We start from the raw sequence: 23,547 nt of genomic DNA on the forward strand, positions 1-23,547 counted from the left end.
CACGAAGCTTTACTTAGCTTTCATTAAGCTTACAAATATTAAAAAAAAACATCGATATTTACAACAAATTCTACGCTACTAGTAACCCAAAGTGGGGGAGGGGTAAGGTTCGGTATAAACATAGATTTGCATGATAATGGGCGCAATGCTGCCGTTCTCTGCCGGACCGCGCACGCGCACTAAGCTTGTCAAACCGGGGAGGATAATTAGGTGATAATTGGCCGCTAAATTATGCAGCTAACACCTATGTCCGGAGATAAGTGTGCAGGCTGCGCAGGACGCACCGGTAGATTTCCCGCTGGATGGACAGGTATTCGCAGGGCCTGCCACGTCCTGCACAGAGAAAGTGGTTCACTTCCGACAATTCGCAGGACGTGCCGGGTCCTGCGCAGAAGGAGTGAGCAGGTCGACACGTCCTGCAAAGTCTCGGAAAGCTCAAATCTGCAGGCACGTGGAACACAGTTTCCACCCCGCAAATTCGTGTTTTCATGCAGTGATTGTCATTTAATTGTCATCAATATTCATGTCCCACAAGTGGAGATTTGTCATACGGTTTTAGACCATCGTGCCTACTAGTCGGTATTTGGTGAGCGGAGGGGGGTGGGCATGTGGAAAGCTCAGCACACTACATAGTTGTAACGGCGATGGCACCCATGCAACCCTTTATAGAACTTTTACCATTATCTTACATGTGATTGATTCTCATTGTATGTTACATACAAGTTTTCCTGGATGTCATTAACATTATTCGCTAACCTTTCTTTACCAAGCTAATTTTTTAAAGTTACGCACATTGATCATATACATGTAGATCTGGATACAATGTATATATTGTTTGTACGATTTTTGAACAATAAATATTTTCTGATGGATTTTTTTTATATTCTGTTTGTCAGTTTGAAGGTCAAATGGACTGAATTGATGTTCTCTGTCTAAAAGTTTAACAGGTAAATGCAATGTACGATTACACTGTGCGCCTTTCTAGTTAGTATACTGGGTCATTTGATGAGAGAGGTTTGGTGGTATGGGAGCCCTACTCACATACTTACATGTAAGATGGCACACAGGCAAATATGTCATACTCCTTAGAAACTTTACCATCATTGTACATTTGATCGTTCTTTTTATTAAATATATAATTTTATGTAGCGTGTTTATAATTGTATTCGTTATTAAACTTATAGTTTTGCTTACAAAGTCATTGCCAAGTTACGCGCATTATGTTCAATCAACATCGTTTTGTGTCATTTTAGCAATAAATATTTACTGATTGAAAGAAAGAGTCCTAGTTTTGTCAAGTACTGTTATGTTTGTACTTCAAAGAAGTCTATCAATAAACCATGTATCATTTGTTTCGTGCTGCCTTCTATCAAAACACACTTAGTTATCCGAAACTAATTTCACTAGGAGGGTAGAATATAAGATATTAGAGGTTTAATGTCGCATCTGTGTTTTATTCTCACTTTTTTTGCCTCTTAGAGTTTCTTGCCTCTTTTTGGTGCAATATTAATTAGATCGTGTCAAATCCTTACTGTCAAATGTACGAAGTTTTCGAGGTTTTCTTATCTTATGGCTGACAGCCTTCCATCTCGAGAAATGGTAGCACTCGGATATATTAATGGTAGCTACTGCTATATTATGTAGGTAATCAGTGTTTGTCAAGTCTTGCTACCCTTTGACCCTGGAGTCATGTCATCATCATCAACATGGCTGCCGCAGACCAAGAACACCACGACAGCGCAGTTCGTCCTCGTTCCTACCAAGACGAGAGCTATCTGCACGGGTTTCTTGGAACTGTGGGCGACTTACAGAATGCTGGGGTACTGCAGGATGTCGTCCTTGAAGTCGAGGGCCGGCGGTTTCCCTGCCATCGGCTTATTCTGTCCGCGGCCAGCCCCTACTTCAGGGCCATGTTTACAAGTGACATGGCGGAAAGTCGTCAGAAGACGGTTGTTTTACAGGTATGTTTGGTGTAGAATAGAGTTAGAATAGAGTGAAACAGAGACCTTCTAAAGATGCTACGTACCATAGAGAACGTCTAAAACGGCAAATCCATTGTTTACCAAAACGAACAAATTAAACTTCTTTTTGTCCCTCGTTATGCCCCCCTCCCCAAATACTGACCTCTTTCAAATTTGGGGTCAAAGTACACCTTTGTGACCACATTATAATGAGCATGTATATTTAACAAGAAATGATTATTTACAGATATCGGATACAGATGAAGTACTAGTAGTAAGGAGTAGTATGATTATGTAGATACAAAGCACAATTGGAGAAAAAAATGACCTTCATAAGGTAATATAAGCAAATTTGTGATATATTTTCTTCTTTATACACTCTGATAACGATAATGTAATGATACATTATACATGAAACGTTTGAATATTGTTAAAATTTGCTGTCCATTAGGGTTTGGATGCAGGGATGTTTGGGGAGATCCTGAGTTACATCTACTCGGGAACCCTCCATGTGTCCCTGGACAAAGTGCAGCCCCTGTACCAGGCAGCCGACCTCCTCCAACTGGACTATGTGAGAGACACCTGCAGCAGCTACATGGCCATGAACGTGGAGCGCTCCACCTGTGTGGACCTGTACAAGTTTGCTGATGTCTACTCTGTGGACATTGTCCAAAACCGTTGTCTGCAGTTGATCCATAGAAACTTTGTTGAGGTGGGTCGTTTAATTTTATAGCACTTAGGTCAATTCACTTTTTCTCTCCTCTATAGCAAGGGTGAGGTTAATACATGGGTGGTTATAATCTGTCTTGAAATTCTAGAAAAATAAGTCTTTGTGTTAAAAATTATTGCAATACGTTAGCAAATCATATTTGGTTGCATTTTTTGTAATTGTATTACCCTGCACAGTGGTCTTCAGTATTATTTCAAAGAAAAGAACCCACTTCACAAGGTTTTTTTTTTTCAGTTTTAAGAAGGCTTTACCAATGAACACTTGTTTTGCACAGTACCGTACATGAGCCACGTAACATACATGTACATGTAATCTGTGTCTTCGCAGGTTGCCTCCAGCAGGGAGTTTTACAGCTTGAATGTGAATCAGCTGACTGAGATAATCAGCCACGATGAGTTGGATGTTAAAGCGGAGACAACAGTGTGGGAGGCTGTGGTGAGATGGGTGCAGCACAGCAAGGAAGACAGGTGGGTGTCAGTGTCCTATAGGTGATTGTTGTGGTTTTAACATGCAATACTAAAAAAGGATGATGAAACTTGTGTGACGAAGTAGCTGCTGTGTTACTACTGTAAGAAATCAGCTGAACCAACCCCTACCATGTACCCTACAGACTGCACCTCTTACCAAGCATCCTCCCTCACATCCGCTTCAACCTGCTGACCTCATATGACAAGGCAGGCATCTTGGAGCACCCCCTTGTCAAGGAGAATGCAGGGAGTTCTGACGTCGTCAAGAATGTGGTTCAGAAAGAGGGCAAAACTAAACTTAATCCAAGACTTGGGATGACCATGGAAATGGTTCTGCTATACAGCTCGATCCCGGGGTTCGTATATGCTTATTTGTTTGAATTTGGAAGCAATCAACAACGCTTTCACATTATCATTCCACATGTTGTGCTCCTTCAATGAATGTACAATTCATCTAATTCCTGTGTGTACTTAAAGACATTTAACAGGCTACACGATTAGATTTGTCAGAACAGTGCAAGCTTCAATTTCATCCTCATCCATGAATTAAGGTATGAGTTTTCAGTCAAGTTGAATTGACAGTCTGTATTTTATCCTCTCCAGTTCCAAGGAGCTCATCTTTATGAACCCTCAGAAAGGGAAGTGCATGAGCTGTACTTACAAGCCAGAAGACTTTCATGATTTCAGAGACATGACAGTCACAAGTGATAACAATATCTATATCCTGCAAACTGAGATTTTAGAGGATAACGATCAGCTGACCCTGCGTAAGTACAAACATGCAGAAAACATGTGGGAACAGGCAGGTGTGTCCATAATACTAAGGGGACATGAAGACGAGGAACACCTTGTTGAAGTTGATGGGGTTCTGTATTACATTGCGTTTGATCCTGAAGACGACAGACTGTTGCTGCAGATTCGAAAGTACAACCCGCACACCAACCAGTGGCAGGAGTGTTCACAGCTACAACTTGACACTATGAATGACTTTGCTAGAACTATATACTACCAGAATGCAATATTGTCCTGCGGTCCAAACCTGTATTTCCTCATATCCGCAGAAATGCACTGCTATGACCCACGCGTGGACAGGTGGTACCGGCGAACTCCTCCGAGTAGGTTTCCTGAATTCATTACAGCTGTTACCATGGGAACTGAGATTTTCTGCACAGATATTGACTTCAGTGTGACTATGCTGTACGATACAGAGTCAGACTGCTGGCAGGAACTACAAGGAGGGCCTTATCCAACTAACCTTGCTCTTCGTAGTGTTCCCAAATTTTTCGTACTGGAGAATCAGCTGCACATACTTTTCACCTGTGGTAGTGACTCCCAGGGACAAGGAGGATACAAAAACCTGGTATATGTGTATGACAGGTCTGCTGATGCCTGGAGAGACTTGAAGGCAACCGTGCCTAATACAGAGTTTTCTACAAATAGTTCTCATTGGCCTGTGGGGGGTATATACCTACGGTATTTAAGGGGGGCTTAAAAAACATAAGATCTTTGTCGTTAGTGCGCATATTCAATTTGAAGACACATAGAGTCCCAGGCAGGGTTGATCAACAACATTTTGGTTACATCTTGAATTTTGCTGAATTCTTCAAGAATAGGATTTGTTTTGTATTGCTAGATTTAAGTCGAAATTTTACAGACATGCATCTATCTATTTCTTACATGTCTTGAATATAACATCATTTATTAAGTAACCAGACTGGCTGAAATCCAAGCTAGTTAATTAACCTGGCTAGTGGTATTTGATGAGGTGGAAAGGGGGGGGGGGGGTGTATGGGAGTTCAAGTATACAATGATATACTAGTATATGGCACTTTTACCATTATTTTACATGTGATGCTAATTGCATTTTACACACAGTTTTTTTTTTCTATAATGCCATTTCTATTGTACAAAATGTATGAGATAATCACGAATCAGGTGTGTTATTTACTTTAACGTTCGATTATGAATTTTTTTACGGTTAGAAATAATAATAAAAAGAAGATCTTAACTTAACAGCCAATTATACAATGTATATGGGCTTTCAGCAAAATAGAAATGTGTAAAGTGTATAATGTGATACTTTATCAGATAAAATAATTATTAGTTGTTTGACTATTCATACAGAACGATTCCAGCCTTGGATGTTTCGGTAGTGAACGGTGTGCTGTAGATCCTGGGAAGGAGATGAACAACACTGGAAATCCTTGGAAGGAGATGGACCGCGCCGATCACCCTGGGAAGGACAGTGACAGCAGGGTGACAATGAGAACAACCATGGGCCTGCAACAGGCAACGTGTGAATTGAACTTTTTCCATCCTGACAACACATCAACCTCACAGGGAAGTACCCTAGGCCCATGTCATGTACCTCGGTCATTTCTCCCAGCTCAGGGTGTTGGAAAACAGACAGGTGAGACGCACTACATGTGTGAGGTATGTGGATCCAGGACGGCTAGAAAATGTAGCTTAGCCCTACATAAGAGAACCGATTCGGAAGAAATATCTTTCGAGTCTGACCAGGATGACTATTCTGAGGCTCAAAAAGGCCATTTGGACAATCACCGGATAGCAGAAACTAGTGTTGACAAACCCTCCATGTGTGAGAAGTGTGGGTACCAAACGATTAAAAAGTTATTGCTAGCCCAACACATGAGAACCCATACAGGTGAAAAACCGTATATCTGTGATCCGTGCGACTATTCTGCATGGATTAAAGCTTATTTAGAACTGCACATCATGGTAAACACACCGGTAAACCGTACATGTGTGGGGAGTGCGAGTACAAGACGGCTGCCAGGTCTTGTTATTACAAACATATCGTTGATATGTTGCAAATATTATGGCAAATATATTGCCATATCGTTGAGAATACATCAATCGAGAAATAAGACGACAACACGGACATGTCCCATTGAACACACCTTGTTATTATCATCTTTTAACTTGTACTGACGCACACGTACTGGAACAGATATTTCAGACTGCAGCCACAGTTGAGCAGCCTTTGTTTTAATAGCCTTAAATATTATGTTTTGAATAAGCAACGTAATCGCTCTCCTCAAACACGGGAACTCCATTACCGCTGCTGTATTCTCTAAGCTAGTCCTTGATAATAGCCTCCGTTTAGTTGGGTAGCACTAGCTGTATTTATCATGATTATACAGCCGAATAAATCAAATTAAAACCACTGACATAGGGTTATAGATCGATAGTCGGTCTCACTGTGCTTTTAGGGTAACCAGGACACACTGAAAGAAGTATGGGTGTCATAGGCAACTTTTTAGCGTCTCCTGATTAGGCCATGTTGATTTGATTATATGGATGACATCCAAGCTCGCACCAATTTTCGGCCGTTTCAAAAAAAAAAAGTTTTCGACCATACAATAAATTGTGCAAAGCAGCTGTAAAATGAGCACAAATATTCTGTAGATTGAAAAAAAAAGTATCAGAAAACAGATAACTAATCTTAGTCAATGCCAAAATAAATCTAAAGTCAAAGAATAAAATGTGAAAGGATAGAAAGAAGAAAAAAATCTACTGTTGGTAGGGGGAGGTACCAGTACAGAAAATTTAGGTCCCGTTCAGGTCCAGAGGATCATTTTCAGGTCCGGATCTGAACCTGGACCTGATTGTCTGTGGAAACTTGAGAACTGGCAATACTCAAAACAATGGTAATTGGTCAGTTTTGCTACAAAGGAATCTGTTAGGTGGATTATTTGACTCCCACTGGCATTTAAAAATCCCATCTCCAAGTAATTAAGGCTAACTGTCTCTGTACCTTTGGCTGTAGAAACTTGGTACAATTGACTATAAACTCTACTTGACTTCGCTCATGTTGTCCTCTTGGCCTCCCGGTTAGACCCCAAATGGCTGCCGACATAGTGTGTTCATTTTGTAATTGGCAAAACCTGTTCCTCTCATTTTTTTCCAGGTCTGCTTTTTTTTCGGATCGGTCCAAGAAGAAACAAGAAATCTTTTTAAAAAAGTTGTGCCTTGCCGCGTGTTAGGGATATCGTCAGGAAAAAGTAGGTCAGCACTTCAAGCCCGGCAAGGCAAAATGCTGTGCCTTGGCAAAAACACAATACAATGACTGTTTTTACTGTTTCTGAAAGAGCTAACCAAGAGGAGTAAAATGCTTTTTAGATGAAGCGAATAGCTTGAAGGGTTGCTGAGATATGGCTCCACAAAGTTGCCAAAACCTACCTTCAGATATGGCCGGCTGCGCGATAAACGATGAAAATAAAAAAAATACCTTTTTTGATGAAAAGGTAAGTAAAGGCTCCAAAGCTTGTTTTATCTTATTTCCCGTAATATGTACTACATAGAATCACTCCACAGAGTTCTGAACATTCATGGCATTTTATTATGCTTTTACACAGGGTCGATGTATGCAGCACCCACTGGTGTCCTTTCACACAATAATTGTCATCTTACCTTATTCTTTAAGAAATAAGTAAATTTGGGTTTAAAAGTTCACATTTTGGGTTACAGTCAATGGTGTTTTTTGCACCAGTTGAGTCGCATTGTAGAAGATTAAATATCATACTTCATATACTTTTGCAATGTACACAACATTATGGTATCTTATATTACCAACAATGTCACATCTATAGAATATCAGCAATATTAATTGCCTTATAACAAGGTCAACTTGGTCAAGGTGAAAGGTAAGTGTGTGAATATGTCGCATTATTTTCATGTTGAGCCATGATGTTACACTGTATCAACAGTACATCTTTACACTTAGATACATTTGTAATAAAATATAGAAGACAGATGTTTGTACTAATAAGAGATAAAATATCAATAGGTAGACACTAAATTTATTAGGACAAGTTCAACATTTTTCAAGGTCAAAGGCTCAGTCTTCAGGATACATACAATCGACACAGATTTCTTTGATGTACTTGCAGGTACATGAACTTCTCCTTATTTAATCAATACTATAAATAGTATAATGCAATGTAAACTACTTTTTACAAAAACAACAGGCTTACTTATCATTTTCTGTGGTTACTGGTAGCAACAGTATTCTTGAACAAACTTAATGCTAATAGCACTGGCTGCACAACTTGTCAACATTATGTTTGACCTCTACCATTCAATATCTCCGCTCCGCTCTCCAGTCTTATATCAGCTACATCTGGTACTTGGTGCAATCTACACTCCACCTGAAAAACAAAATTATTTGAGTTTCATGATTAACATGTCTACCATCATGGTGATAATGTTCTTCCATCTGAGGGGATGACGACCTACTCCAGTACCACGTCTGATGTTCATCTACATCATCATCTTTCTTATGACTTATGACTTCTTTCTTTCTTGTGACGAAAGATTCAGAATGATCCAATAATGAAATGAAGAATTCAATAAAGAAAGAAAGGCAAGTTGGGGTAAGGAATAGATTAACTTATTATCATTGATTAAGTAGATAAATACCTGCAACAAGATGGAAGGAGGTAAGTGTCACTGTTTCTGAGCCATCTTCTGCGACTGAACCTCAGTACCAACTGCGACAACCTCGCCCGGTCGGTAGGAACCTGGCTGATAGTAGAGACAAGAGTATAATATTGCAGGTAAGTACATATTTATGATTTTTGCTACACAAGAAAAACCCTTGGCACAATCTGACAAAGAATACACAATCTGGTTGCACAAATTTTTCACGTTAACAAAAATGCCATTAGTGTTTTGAAAAATTTGGGCATAGGTTACCCGGCTGACCCATATCAGGGGGCACGGTGCCTCAAGTTCAACAAGTGAAAAAAATACAAAATGGTATTTTAGTCTTGGAACGAGGCAAGGGATGATTCACACCAACAGTAACACGGCACGAAAAACGGTATTTAAGGATGCTGAAACCATGCGTAATGTTGACGTATTTTCCTCCTTTACGGATCTATACACCACTTATACGAGTACGTAAATATTGCCTTTAAGTGGTCTTTCTGTAGGTCCGTGTTAGTCCTTATTTTCCGGTTTTCCCGTTGTCTTTCAGCAGCTTAAAGATGTCGTAAATGATTTTTAAAACCCCCTTAAAACTTGTTTAAAGTTCACGTTTATTTGATCTAAAGCCTCTTTACGTCTCATATACAATTGCATTAAGTGGATTATAACGTGTGTTTTAGTGCCTTTTCAGCAGCTTAAAGTTGCCATAAATACTTATTAAAACGCCCTTAAGATATGTTTAAACTTCACGTTTATTTGATCTAAAGCCTCTTTACGTCTCATATACGTGTGCATTAAGTGGATTATAACGTGTGTTTAGCTGCCTTTTCAGCAGCTTAAATTTGCCATAAATACCTATTATAACGCCCTTAAGACTTGTTTAAACTTCACGTTTATTTGATCTAAAGCTTGTTTACGTCTCATATACGTGTTCATTAAGTGGATTATAACGTGTGTTAGCTGCCTTTTCAGCAGCTTAAATTTGCCATAAATACCTATTATAACGCCCTTAATACATGTTTAAACTTCACGTTTATTTGATCTAAAGCCTATTTACGTCTCATATACGTGTGAATTAAGAGGATTTAATGTGTCTATATTTTTCTTTTTAGCAGCTTAAAGTTGTCATAAATACGTACCAAAACACCCTTAAGACATGTTTAAAGTTCCCTCTGTACGTCTCATATACGTGTGCATTAAGGTGTGGATAAGTGCCATTTTAGGAGAATAATCATTAGCTCATTTCAAAGCAAGAAAATACAATGGATGAAACTTTAAAATTTTATTGAATTACGAGAAAATATTACATGGAAAAGTAAAAAAAAACCTACAGCCTACTAGGTATTTGTGGCCTTTCATTCTGATGTAGTCGGCAGTTGAAACAATCACAACGGTTGCGCAATTCCGTGCAGCAGTCCACAGTCCCATTTCCAGTGTCGGGTGAAGCGTCTCGGCGTAAGTTAAAAAGAGCACACATGTACAGTTCCATCTGGTCACCACAGGAATAAGAATCCGGTAAGATCTAGAGGACCCTAGAGTAGTGGCCGATATGACTCGTGTTGTTGGATGGTCCTGGATTCTGTGAACGCGAAACATGTTCAGCTTGCAGTCTCGGCTTCTATTAATCCGGATGGTGCAAGGGCCGTGATTTCCATTCTGTGTCGATTTCCAACAACAACAGCTTGTACAGAATGATAGCCACCTCGTATCTTTGAGTCAAATTCCGTCACCGGGGGTCCTAGGCGGTAAAAGAGGTGTCGCGGCCACAACTTGCGGGCTAGAGCAGGCCCAAACTTTCTTCAATACTTCTCTTCAAAAATGAACGCCTGGAAAATAACCGCTCCTTGTCGTACGTATGGCCCGTAAATTTGAACCCCCCACTCTTTTCTGCCATTGGATACATCCTATCACATGACACAGCTGTGCCACAGACGGACCAAGGAAGTTCAACCTCCTTGGACGGACGGAGGCGTGCGCCCCATGGCGAGTACGAAATAACGCTGAATAAATTTACATCTTGCCTGCCCAAACAAACACGAGCAACACGAGAAGACACCGCCTGTGTGCACAAACTGTTCTTTCTCGACGCTTGCTTGTAGATAAAGAAATAAACATATTTCGTACATTTACCTGTAGTAAGAACTGCTTGCCGTTTTATAGAGAAAACACAACTCACTGCACAAAACGGTATACCTACTACATCCTTATTCTTCAAGCAGAGGTTGAGTCTCGGAGATATTCATAGCAGTAGTCGGGATTTCTACCGTCTCTTAGCTCGAGTGTCAACATGCCACAAAGAAAACCTCACCCTGATTTAGACCCTGGAATTTCAGAACTTATATGCGGTATAAAATAAAAAGGAAAGGGTCTCCTCCTGTTCGCAGGAACTGCGCATCAAACATGCCGTATGTTCAGCAGAAAAAGGCACCGTTTCATAAAACCTTTGAGACGGTATTAGCTAATAGATAAAACGGGGGTAGTACCCCCAAGTTTGCTTAAGCTACGCGGATTCAAAGATTAAACATGTCGTATTTTCAACAGAAATACGCAAAATTTCATATACGTCTTGGCAACATATAAGCTAAACGGGGGAGGTCTCCCCTAGTTCGCTTAAACTGCGCGGATTCAAAGATTAAACTTGTTGTATGTTTTACAGAAATACGCAACATTTCATATACGTCTTGACAACATAAAAGCTAAACGGGGGAGGTCTCCCCTAGTTCGCTTAAACTGCGCGGATTCAAAGATTAAACATGTCGTATGTTCAACAGAAATACGCAACATTTCATATACGTCTTGGCAACATATAAGCTAAACGGGGGAGGTCTCCCCTAGTTCGCTTAAACTGCGCGGATTCAAAGATTAAATATGTCGTATGTTTTACAGAAATACGCAACATTTCATATACGTCTTGGCAACATATAAGCTAAACGGGGGAGGTCTTCCCTAGTTCACTTAAACTGCGCGGATTCAAAGATTAAATATGTCGTATGTTTTACAGAAATACGCAACATTTCATATACATTTTGGCAGCATATAAGCTAAACGGGGGAGGTCTCCCCTAGTTCGCTTAAACTGGGCGGATTCAAAGATTAAACTTTTTGTATGTTTTACAGAAATACGCAACATTTCATATACGTCTTGACAACATAAAAGCTAAACGGGGGAGGTCTCCCCTAGTTCGCTTAAACTGCGCGGATTCAAAGATTAAACATGTCGTATGTTCAACAGAAATACGCAACATTTCATATACGTCTTGGCAACATATAAGCTAAACGGGGGAGGTCTCCCCTAGTTCGCTTAAACTGCGCGGATTCAAAGATTAAACATGTCGTATGTTCAACAGAAATACGCAACATTTCATATACGTTTTGGCAGCATATAAGCTAAACGGGGGAGGTCTCCCCTAGTTCGCTTAAACTGCGCGGATTCAAAGATTAAACATGTCGTATGTTCAACAGAAATACGCAACATTTCATATACGTCTTGACAACATAAAAGCTAAACGGGGGAGGTCTCCCCTAGTTCGCTTAAACTGCGCGGATTCAAAGATTAAACTTGTTGTATGTTTTACAGAAATACGCAACATTTCATATACGTTTTGGCAGCATATAAGCTAAACGGGGGAGGTGTCCCCTAGTTCGCTTAAACTGCGCGGATTCAAAGATTAAACTTGTTGTATGTTTTACAGAAATACGCAACATTTCATATACGTTTTGGCAACATATAAGCTAAACGGGGGAGGTCTCCCCTAGTTCGCTTAAACTGTGCGAATTCAAATATTAAACATGTCGTATGTTCAAAAGAAATACGCAACATTTCATATACGTTTTCGCAACATATAAGCTAAACGGGGGAGGTCTCCCCTAGTTCGCTTAAACTGCGCGGATTCAAAAATTAAACATGTCGTATGTTCAAATGAAATACGCAACATTTCAAATATATTAACGGGGGGAGGTCTTCCCTTCTTTGCGTAAATGACGGTTCGAAATAAATTATATATATGGCATGCATTCTTCGGTCAATATTGACCATGGTATACGCAACATCTCATATAATGTAAAATAGCGCATATAAGCTGACCGTGAGAGGTTCTCCCCTGTTCGAATTAAACCTTGCGCACAGAAAGTTTGAATACGTCAAATGCTTTCGGAATAGCTAAAAAACACAGAAGATTATTGTATTTGACTTTGTATTGTATTGTATTTGTATTTGCTGAGGTATAAACATGACATTTTGTACCAGAAAGGGCAATGATTTTCAGTTTTGACTGTTATAAAACAGATGACGCAATGTTTTATCTAACACCAGACAAAGGCTTATTACATTTGACTTAGCCGGTTAACATGTATTTTGTAACAGATCTAGAGAAACGGTATTTGTCCGTTTTGACAGAAAATATTTTTGAGACATTTAAGTTGTCTCTTCGGCATACTAAAATACATGTAAAATTCACGTAAAGAAACACAACAGATTAAGTTAGATTTACAAACGCTGAAATCTTCCGTAAATGCCAAATGTATGTTTCCGATGCCTTTAATAGATCTTAAAATCTGCTGAAATATTTCTCCGCCTTTAAGGGCTTTATACGTATCTCTGAAACTTTGCTTAAAAAGTTGTTTTCGTGCTGTGTAACGATGACATTGAAAATACAATTGAGATTTTCTTAAAAATTGGGCATAGGTACCTCAAGTTACCATGGTGCCTCAAGTTCAACAAGTGAAAAGAAATACTAGTAGTACACAACAGGCCAATCAATGATCCATATGTAAAATATGCTAAAGAAAGCAATAAACTAATAAGAAAAAATTACTAAGAAACATTTTACATACAAGTAAGTTTCATGACTAAAACATGGATAAAGAAACACTGCATAGAAATTATATTGCTGGGATTGACTTGAGAAAAAATTGTTTAAAAGCACATTTTCTTCAACATGCCCCCCTCCCCCAAACACTACAAATTGTGTCAAGTATTTTACCTTGAAATTCTTCATCCATAGCGTCAAAAAAGGCTCTATTTGTGCCGCTTCAGTCACATATCCTCCGTTTCTGAGGGGCACGCGGCCCAAAATTTGGCGCGTTTGGATCGCGCGGCGCCGCCGCCCGGCCAAATCGGGGCGATCGTCGGGGAAAACAGCTCGGCGCTTCGCCTTCGTGAATGCTAGAAACTTGCCGATGACATCAAAACAGCCGAAGTGTGGAACCACGATCCGAAGCCCCGGCCTCCCCGCTTACGGCGCGCCGTTTTCACCGGCAAATTTCTGGCGTTTTAAACAATTTTCAAGCAAAAGAAACACATCACAAGAAAGAGAAACTTATATCCTTTATTTTGATGGGTAAATTTGCCTCTAGAACCGGATAGTTTTTGTACCGCGGGTGTGGGAAGATGGTAGTAAATTTACGGATCGCCGTACGGCAGAGGGTTTTCGTGGTAGCGTTGAAATACCTAGTCAAACGTTCTTGAGACGTTTCGATGACGTCATTGCCTACTTATATATTCATATGCAATGCATTGGTCTAATTAGGCATTTATTTCATCTTTATGAATAGGTAATGCAAATTATTATGCGAGATAATTCACTTGATTATATATTTACTTCAATGAATTTGAAATATCACCATACGAACGCTTCATTCATTCGATGTAACCAGATGTTAAGAGGCTTTCAGTACCGACCACAACTGTTATCAAATGCGTAAAGGGGAGGTATAAAAATTGACGGGGATGTACTGTTGGTCGCCTAAGCCGTAAGTTTGTCCTCGAGAAAGAGAACTGGGAAGGGCCTTTGGAAGGGCCTTTGGAAGGGCTGGGTTAACATTGCTTGAACCATTGAACCATTGAACCAACCAAGAAAATAGTGGCCACAAGGCCATGCCGCTGGCGCGGCAAGGCAAAAAATGTCTTGCACCCGTATAATGTACTGGTCCCTACACCTAACTGTTAGTATACCATACTATATGTGTGTTTAATCCTATGTTAAACCTTCCTGGCCACTTTGATTTCATACTGGAGGCAACTTTTTTTTTTGCCAAACTATTTTTGTATTCACTCGCTCGCATCAGTTATGGAGTTCCCAGAGGATGTCATCCATATAATCAAATCAACATGGCCTTACCTAGATAAAAAAATACACTGCACCTACTGTCGTTAAAAACGAAATGGATTTTTCTTATCTTATTATGTCAGAAATCTAACAAAGATGCAACTACACCCCGACCCATCGAATTCTGACATTCCCCGCGAATGTGCACACTTCTCTAGAAAATGGGACACTTCTCGACTTTCAAGGGGACACTCCTCATCCTTCTGTTCAGTGTTTTCATGGCGGCGTATCGTATGCCCGACAAGCACAACATCAAGTTTTAGCTTGAATATTCGCGAGCTTGTCGTCTTTTAAGGCCTCTCTCCCTATTATAAACACACATAAATGAGAGAAGTATCTAACACAATATTAGTAGTAGGATGAGAGTGAGTTAGTTAAAGATGATCCTTTTCCAAAGAGTATAACAACAGGCAGCTGTGCACATAATTATGTTTGTAGTAGATCCAGTAAAAGACGACCCTTATTTCCACAGGTATGAGAACAGCCATGTGGCAATTACTACGAAGAATTTCAGGTCAATTCCCCCAGTTATCTTGTTTTCAGCTGTGTCTAATTCCACAGTGGATGGAAGCTTCAGGTACTTGGGGTGTATGCAATAGCCTATTTCAATGTGTAACAGGTTATTTCAGCGATTTAGTGACTTATTATAAGAACCGGATATTACCATGGTCGATACTGCTCGAAGGAGGCCATATTTTTTTTTTCTAAATAGATGTACCTGTTGTGTGATATACTGAAATATTCAGACCAGTCAGAAGCCAGAGTGGTCTGTGACCGAGGTTACCTACCCAAGCACCCTGTATTGATATGCACGGCTTCGGGACAATGGGACAAACCCGCACTGTGCGACCCCGGTAGGACATAGATATTCTTTACTTCCAATTTGCTTTTAAATTCATGAAAATGTGGTCCTTATTTGCATAATCATATATGTCCGAGAAGTTTCGATAGACAGTCTCAGACCCTTACTTACGAACGTAAGTAAGTTTATATATATATATATATATATATATATATATATATATATACAAAGTGCCACAGTACACAAACGGTCTCAAAGCGCCACCTTTCAAAATGAGTTGGTATTACAACATGCTCTTCTGAATACAATTAAAGTACTCTGCTGGCTGATTGTGTATACGTATTTTTAGCGTCTTTCTTCACGGAATAAACAGCTTGTGATGGTAAAGATCAAATAAGCAACAACATGAGACCATGGACGGACAGAATGAAATAGTCTAAAGAAACAACAATATCAACAACTTTTCAACGTTTAAGTCTAATAAGAAACTGTGTTCTCATTGTACAAAATGTATTGCATTGTCCACACCGTAGCAACCTACAGCCCACCTGAGGACCCCCCGCACAGCTCGTACCTTTGCCAGGGTCTTGTGTTCTCGGATTACTGTGACGTAATCTGTGACGTGGGGTACGTACCGGAAACGGACGACATCCAGGGTTGCAGCTGGACCGGAAACTGGACCGCCTTTCGCAGAGAAAACGCGACAGAGATGGAAAATGCTGTATCTGCAGGTTTAAAAATAATATAATATCTGTTTTCTTTTGCTTTTGATCCATGCCAAAAGCAAAAGGGGAAAATGCAAATACGACGATACGTTAAAATTTTACATGTACTCATTAAGTAAGTTGACTTTAATTTAACACTTTGGTTGTACTGTATTAAATGTCAGACCTTCTTTGACAGACGTCATCATCCCACAAACTCTGGCTTGTGTCATCGCTGACTGTGGAAATATTTCGGTTAGTACCTAAGATTTTAAAAATGAAACGCTCACCTCGAAATGTACACTCGGAGCAAAACTCAAATTGAGGTGCAACAACAGCAGCCAAGAATTCCGCTATCTTGACACCTGCACCTTCACCTGTGACCTCACCTACCGACTGTCTCCTGATAGCAGCAGCAGTAGAACCTGTCAGGCCGTTCGCACGTGGTCCGGGAACGATGCCAGTTGTATCAGTATTTGTATAACATTTATTCTCCATCTACATGTTCAGTGAGTGAAAAAAAACTTGCACCCATCAAAGGCAAAAGAAGTATTGCTAACTCCTACGCAGAGACATCCAACGGCGCCAGGAAACCTCCTCTTGTCTGTACTCTGCTATCTCAACCGTCACCATCAGTTCCTATGGGCGTCGCCACAAACCAGCTTTCAGGTATCCCCCATATATAAGGGTAAGCTTACTAATATTCATAAGCAGGGCGGTTAGGAATTGATGGTGACGGTTAAGATAGCATAGTGAAGGCAAGAGCCGCATTGCTGGAGACGTTGGATGTCTCTGCGTAGGCGAATGACTTGAACAAAACGACTTGCTTGGGGAATTTTCACAAGTCTATATTAAACCGTTTTGATTAGCTTCACCAAGTCCAACTATAATATGTATTAGAAAATTTGTCATTAAAGTCACCTAGCAACAAGAAGGGGAATTAAGAATTTCAAACTGCCCCCCTCCTCAGTTTATGAAAGCTGTGCAGCCCTCATGAAGGATGATAGACATACCACCTCAGGTAATTACACCATCGACCCAGATGGACCAGACTTCGGGGCAGAACCAGTCTCTGTACATTGTGACTTAGATACAGGTGGGTAGATTAAACAATGGTATGGTGTAATTTGAATTCCTAAAGAATATACTCCCTCAAGAGGACAAGGGATAATCTTACCAATAAGGCATACGTCACATTTCCTACCCATGATCTATCCGGACTGTTTGCGGAAAGTTAAATACATAGTTAATACCAATTAATATGCACAAGGCAAGCTGTTCAATTATTTTTGGTGCGCTTTGTGTTCTTGTTACCTTTTATGTCGTATACTGTTCATTCTATAAAGCTGCCCGGCCGGGCCCTTGTGTGGTGATGTGACGTTAGCCTAATCGGATAGGTCTAGTTAAAGTCCAAGAACCCGGTATGCACTTGCTTGCTTGAAACAAAGATTGTTTGATTCCTCTTGAATTCATTGAAGTCTAAGTCAAGAAGAGAAGTCGAGAATGCTTGAACGCAGACTTCATACCTGCTTAAAATGTCCCCCTTTAGTGCTCTGATGTTTTTAAAAGAGAAGGAGCTATAGAGTTTATGTTTTGTAGCAACGACAGAGGTTAGTAAGAGCATGTAGGTGTCTTTGTCTTTAAGTAAGGGGTTTTATCGATGGTGAGGTGTTATAATCTTGATGAAATCTCTTTTCTTCATGCGATTTTGACTAACAAACATAAACCCCTGGTTAGGTACCACGGAGGTCGGCCATGACAGTGAGAGCCGCATCGTGGTAAGTCCTAGATGCAATCCACCAGGGTGTTACAAAAGGAAGATTAACAGTTGCTATCGGGCCACACTGGAGCAGCTCAGCGCCTTGTCCGCCGTGTCTCGCTCCTGCAAACAGTTCTTCAAGGTATTATTGAACTATTTAAGCTGTAATATCTAACACACAACACATTTTTTGAGTGAACAGCATCAGTATTTGTCAAGGAATGAACAATCTACTGCCGTCGTGACGTCAAGTTATGCAGATAGAACACGTGACTCAGTAAGCAGTGGATCATATGTTGCAGAGAGCCAATGGCGCCCATCGTCTCTGTTAAGGGATGGCTGTAAAGCCCTTGAAAGTAGCTTTGCCATTTCTTATACGCAACAAGAGTTAGGAGAACTCATATCTCCAGGAAATAGTCTGATTATGTAAATGACTACCACCTTTATATAATCTATGCTTGGTTATGTACATTTTTACAAAAAAAAATTACACCGGTCACAATGTAGATTGTCTAATAATTCACCATTTAGAAGACGGCTGGCAATTTTACATTGATTATGCAAATCATGGACGTATGTTCCACAAACTAAATTTACATATATAACAGGTATTTGATTTCAATAAAGGAAAACACTATAACTAAAGATTCTCCTCATTAAATACACAAACTAAGTTGCGGTTCTAGCGTACGTGACATAAAAGTTGGCGCAGGCCTCGACACCCCGTCTGAATGGGGTTAAGAAAACAATGCGGTTCCATATGTTGTAATGATTACGCGACTGCTGTGACATATTGCACAATATTGAATATATCTGGCTAAAACCTTCTCCCCCGTTTAATAATTCGTCACAGTCTTGCGAGTGCTAATCTCCTGCGGCACATCGTAAAGACCAAGATGCTACTATAAAATCACCCAATAAATTCGGCTACTGTAAACTATCGGGTTCAGTCTTCAACAGGCTCTCATACAGTGAATATGGGTGCTGGAGCAGGGCCAGTACGTACGATGTATAGGTCAAGTAGTCACAGCTAAATAAAAGTTTTTGGTTTGGTTGCACAATAAAAGTAAATTTGTAAGCTTTCATTAAACAGAAATAATGTGAATCAATGACCACAGACTCACTGAGCCTAGCCTGGAAGGGAAACATCTTGGCACTGAGAGATTGTATATACCCTTCTTGATGGTGAAGAATGTGCAAGTAATTCTAGTCTCACATTGCAAAGAAGGTGCCACGATTTCAAGATCATAGTTCTTCCCGTTTGTAGACACACAAACGTCAATAGAAAGCTCATATAAACTAAGGGAAAAAGTAACGTTACACGTTTGACAGGGATTAATCTTTGCCAAAATAAATGCCCTTATTTTCTACAATGAGGATAACAGGTCTTATTTGAAAACAAGACACCAAATAGCTTCTGAAAGGCAAGGCACCAAATAGCAAAGATGTTGACATTCAGTAATTCAGACAAAGGTAGAGAGCAAGATTGTGCAGGAAAGAGTGTACATGTACTTCTACACCGAATTTAAAGGATCAGAAAATATGGCCAACATTATGACTTTTCAACACTGGTCTGATATTTCGTACTTCAAACCTAATGTTGTAGAAAATATGGTATGGTGTCTTTAGCCTTGCAACAAGATTATGTGGTAGTCTCTGTAACACAAACTCCGCTGTCCAGGGCTGTAACTAGCCTCTCCCCTCGGAGTTTGTGCTCCACTTGCTATAAAATGAGGGAACTGTATTGGAATGTTGCAACACCAATGGTAGGCCAGGATTTAGGTTGGGCCCACATTACCGTGGAAACCAATATATTAGCATGCTTCTACAACCCAGACGGTGGGCCGGCTAGTTGCCTCTCCCATGCTATGTGCAGGCTGTGGTTCTATGTGTGAAGGACCCGTGGGAGCGGAGGCATGTTTGTGTTGGGAAAACAACATCTTGTGGGGATTTCAAGAAACTTGACGGAATCTTGGAGCGCAGACTTTCCTGGAACTATCATTTTACCTTGTGGTGAGATTTTATGTAGCCAGCAACGAAAGCTTGTCATAAAGTACATTTCTTTGATCTATATGGGCAGACAACTGCAGAAAAACAGTTGGTTCACAAAAATGCGGCATGTTGCTGTGACACTAGAAGCCTGTCAAACTTCTCAGAACCATGATATGTCCCTCCTATATTGTCTCATTGTCACATCAAAAGTTCTGCCACAGGTACATTTATCTAAAGAAATGCTATGTCGGGTAATTTTCACATTCCTTTTTCAGTGTAACGGTTGTTAAAAAAACACATCATTTTAGTAGAACTGTGTATACATAGTTGGCTGTTCCCACCATCAGTACAAGTGGCACAGATCAAGGAGATGAACGACAGATAAGAAGTGTGATGCTGTCAATCAACACATAGCAACCCACCCCAGTCCATAGCAACCAAAAGCAAGGTTCTGGTGGGCTCATGACAATTACATACATTATCCATATATGGAAAACCCTGTTCCTCTGACTTAGGGCTATTCTCCATCAAGCTTCCAGGGGACCGGCGGATGTTTGGCGGGCTGCTATAAGCGATATCTAATAAGGCTAGTTTATGTGGCATTTTGCCTTGTTTGACAGCATTTTGCTGACAAGTAGTGGAGGAACTTTTTCAAACAGATCTGACAGTTAATATGCTAATAACTTTCAACCTTATGTCGTAAAGCCCCCTTTACACATAAAGAATTTAGCTCGGCCGACTTGTCAGCGAGCTCTAAATTACAAGGAGGCATGACCCCAATGCCTACGAACAAATGGCAGAGTTTCTTCGTCGGCATCAGGGTCATACCTCCTTGTAATTTAGAGCTCACTGACAACTCGACCGAGCTAAATTCTTGATTTGTAAAGGGGGCTTAATACAATCCCTTTGTTCCTGGCAGCAGACACTAGCTGGACTCCCCATGGCTTCTAATTAGTTGATGTGGTCTAGTGGGTCAATTCAGCTTACAAACCTCCAGGCAGAGTTCAGCAGGTAGCATATATATTAGTTTATGGTTATTGTGAACCCTGAGCACAGAAAATGGATCATTCATAACGACTTTTTCCTCAGTATGATTGCCACCATGCTAGTTTGGGAGCACCTGACCTGAATATGGCCTGGTGGATCTCCCGTGACGGAAAGGAACGGTATGATTGGTATGGCTCAACCATCAAAAGACACACGTGCAAGTGCGGGGAAAAAGGTGAGACGGAGAAACATGTAATGTTACCGTGTTTTGTTTTGGTCACTCTCGGAGGGGTGTAGGGAGGTTGGGCTGTGAGGGCCGAAAACTTAACATTTTTCAAACTCTGTGCATTTGTTGTCAGATAAATTTCTCACTAAGTTGGTGGATTGAGCATTCGCCGTTATGGCGTTATGCGACATAAAATTTGGCGCAGGACACAAAATAGCCCCCTCCCGTCTGAGACCCCAAGGTACCTTCAAGACTTATATATCCAGGCTTGTGGTAGAAAATGCCAGAATAAGTTTTCCAAGAATCATTTTCCTTTATTCGAACTGATGAGACACGGCGATAATAAGTATGAGAACGGTCAACATTTAGTCTTTGAAAGTCCACCCTAGAGGCATGGCGTTTAAGTATTCTTACCTTTTTTTTTTCTTTCCCGGCCTAAGGTACATGTGCAAACGTAACCAGCTATCCTTCCTGTAATTGTGACAACAACGACTATGCTTTGCGGGAAGACTCCGGCTATACTACCGACAAGCACACCCTGCCCGTCATAGAGCTTGCTTTCGGAGACACTGGTGATGACAATGAATATGCACATCACACTCTGGGGAAGTTCATGTGCGAGGGGACGAACCACTAATCACCATATTGCTCATGTCAACTCGGTTGGGGGAGTAGCTTCCAGCAACGTTTATCTTGAGAAAAAATGATAACATTAAGGAATATACACTGGGGGAAAGGGTATCGGATGTAGCCATATTCGAGCAGGGATATTTGCGTATTTGTAACAAATGCTAGCGAATGCAAACGGATTCGAGTTGGATCCCTAAAATATCCGAAATTTGGATTTTTGGGATCCGGAATGAAAAGACTCAAACATATCCCAAAATGGGATTTTCCACGGATGCGAAGTCGTTTTTTTTAGGGATTTCTTTGAATACCTGGAATGATCGGATCGCAAACAATCCCCAAACGGTATTTCCCTCGGATGCAAAGTCGTTTTTCAAAGGATTTCTTCGAATACCTGGAATGAACGGGTCCCAAACCGGCCTTTGCCGCGGATGCGAAGTCGTTTTTATAGGATTTTCCTCGTATATTTGTCATGGTCGGATCCTAAGAAATCCCAATGCGGCATTTGCCGCGGATGCGAAGTCGTTTTTTTAGGGATTTCTTCGTATGATCAGATCATAAAGAATCCAAAACGGGATTTTCTGCAGATACAAAGTCACTTTAATGAATTTTCTGCACATTTGACAAATCACAATATCATGTGTGCCCAATTACTTTCTTATAAAAGTCTAACACGATTTGAAATAGAAAAGAATGCACAGAATAATCTTATTCTAAACCAGTCCTGAGAAGAACTAAACGACGTAATGTCATCGAGGCCGAATCCTGTCTGCCACATGATATGTATACAGATACAATATTGCAACAAGAATGGGTTATACCAGGTATGTACAGAGAGTCCCTGTTATCTAATTATGTTAAGGAAAGTTGAATCCTTTAACCGCCAATATCACATGACTTCTTATACTTCCAAATAGAATATAGGATCAAACGTGAATACAATTTGACTTTTATGTAAAGCTGACATGGGAGTCTGTGGCTAATCTTGCTTCTACGAATATCTGTTTCTATTACAAATCAAAGTCTTCGCGATGTCCAACTCTAAGGAATTTCCACATCCGGCTACAGGATACAGATAGTGAATCCAGCTTGTAAAGTACAACTAACATGACTTATAGTATCAGTATGTACAGCTTCTCGCAACAGCACAAAGTCTCCTTTCTACTAGTGACAGTGCTTCGCTTCTTTTCAGGCTAGTTACGCCCTGATCCCTCCCAGCTCAATTCCTTCTGTGCCCTTCCTGTAGTCCAGTGTTCTCCCAGCTGTTGACACGGCCAGAGAATGTCGACCCGCCTTCTGAAAAAGAGAAAGAATAATCCCATCAAATTTTGAGATAGCTAAATCATCCATGTTTGATGGATGCGTCCGTCAAAGTAATTATCGTGTATATGAAAAGAAATGGTGAATGGCTTGTTATACAACAGGAACAAATTTATCTGATTGTGGTATCGCCATTATCACCGTTACATTCCGCATTATCATACCAAAAAAGTCCCCCGGGAGGGCGCGGCAGAAACAGTCTAGCGTTGCATAATTAGTGACAAGGTGTGATCTGCTTCCCCGGCCGGACTTTGCATTGTGTACGAGACGTCGCATATAAACAAACACGTAAACACCGTTGGAACAGAATGTTCCTATGCGAATAAATACCAGGCTTGAGACAAACATATGTGTATACAAGTACTGTTTTGATGATGATTCAAATGTTTCCCAAATAAGTCAACAGTTACTCAGC

General features: G+C 40.4%; 1 protein-coding gene across 1 annotated transcript; it reads left to right on the plus strand.

The window, feature by feature from the left end:
- Positions 1 to 1,894: 1,894 nt before the first annotated feature.
- On the plus strand, positions 1,895 to 21,855 carry LOC118415514 (kelch repeat and BTB domain-containing protein 7-like). Its single transcript, XM_035820182.1, has 11 exons — positions 1,895 to 1,961; positions 2,413 to 2,673; positions 3,019 to 3,158; positions 3,302 to 3,514; positions 3,762 to 4,611; positions 5,283 to 5,766; positions 16,051 to 16,248; positions 17,192 to 17,317; positions 17,959 to 18,122; positions 21,062 to 21,194; positions 21,626 to 21,855. The coding sequence occupies exons 1-11, from the start codon at positions 1,911 to 1,913 to the stop codon at positions 21,820 to 21,822; spliced, it is 2,817 nt and encodes a 938-aa protein (XP_035676075.1). The 5' UTR covers positions 1,895 to 1,910; the 3' UTR covers positions 21,823 to 21,855.
- Positions 21,856 to 23,547: the final 1,692 nt, after the last annotated feature.

The sequence above is a fragment of the Branchiostoma floridae genome, chromosome 5 (assembly GCF_000003815.2).
Source record: "Branchiostoma floridae strain S238N-H82 chromosome 5, Bfl_VNyyK, whole genome shotgun sequence".
NCBI lineage: Eukaryota > Metazoa > Chordata > Leptocardii > Amphioxiformes > Branchiostomatidae > Branchiostoma > Branchiostoma floridae.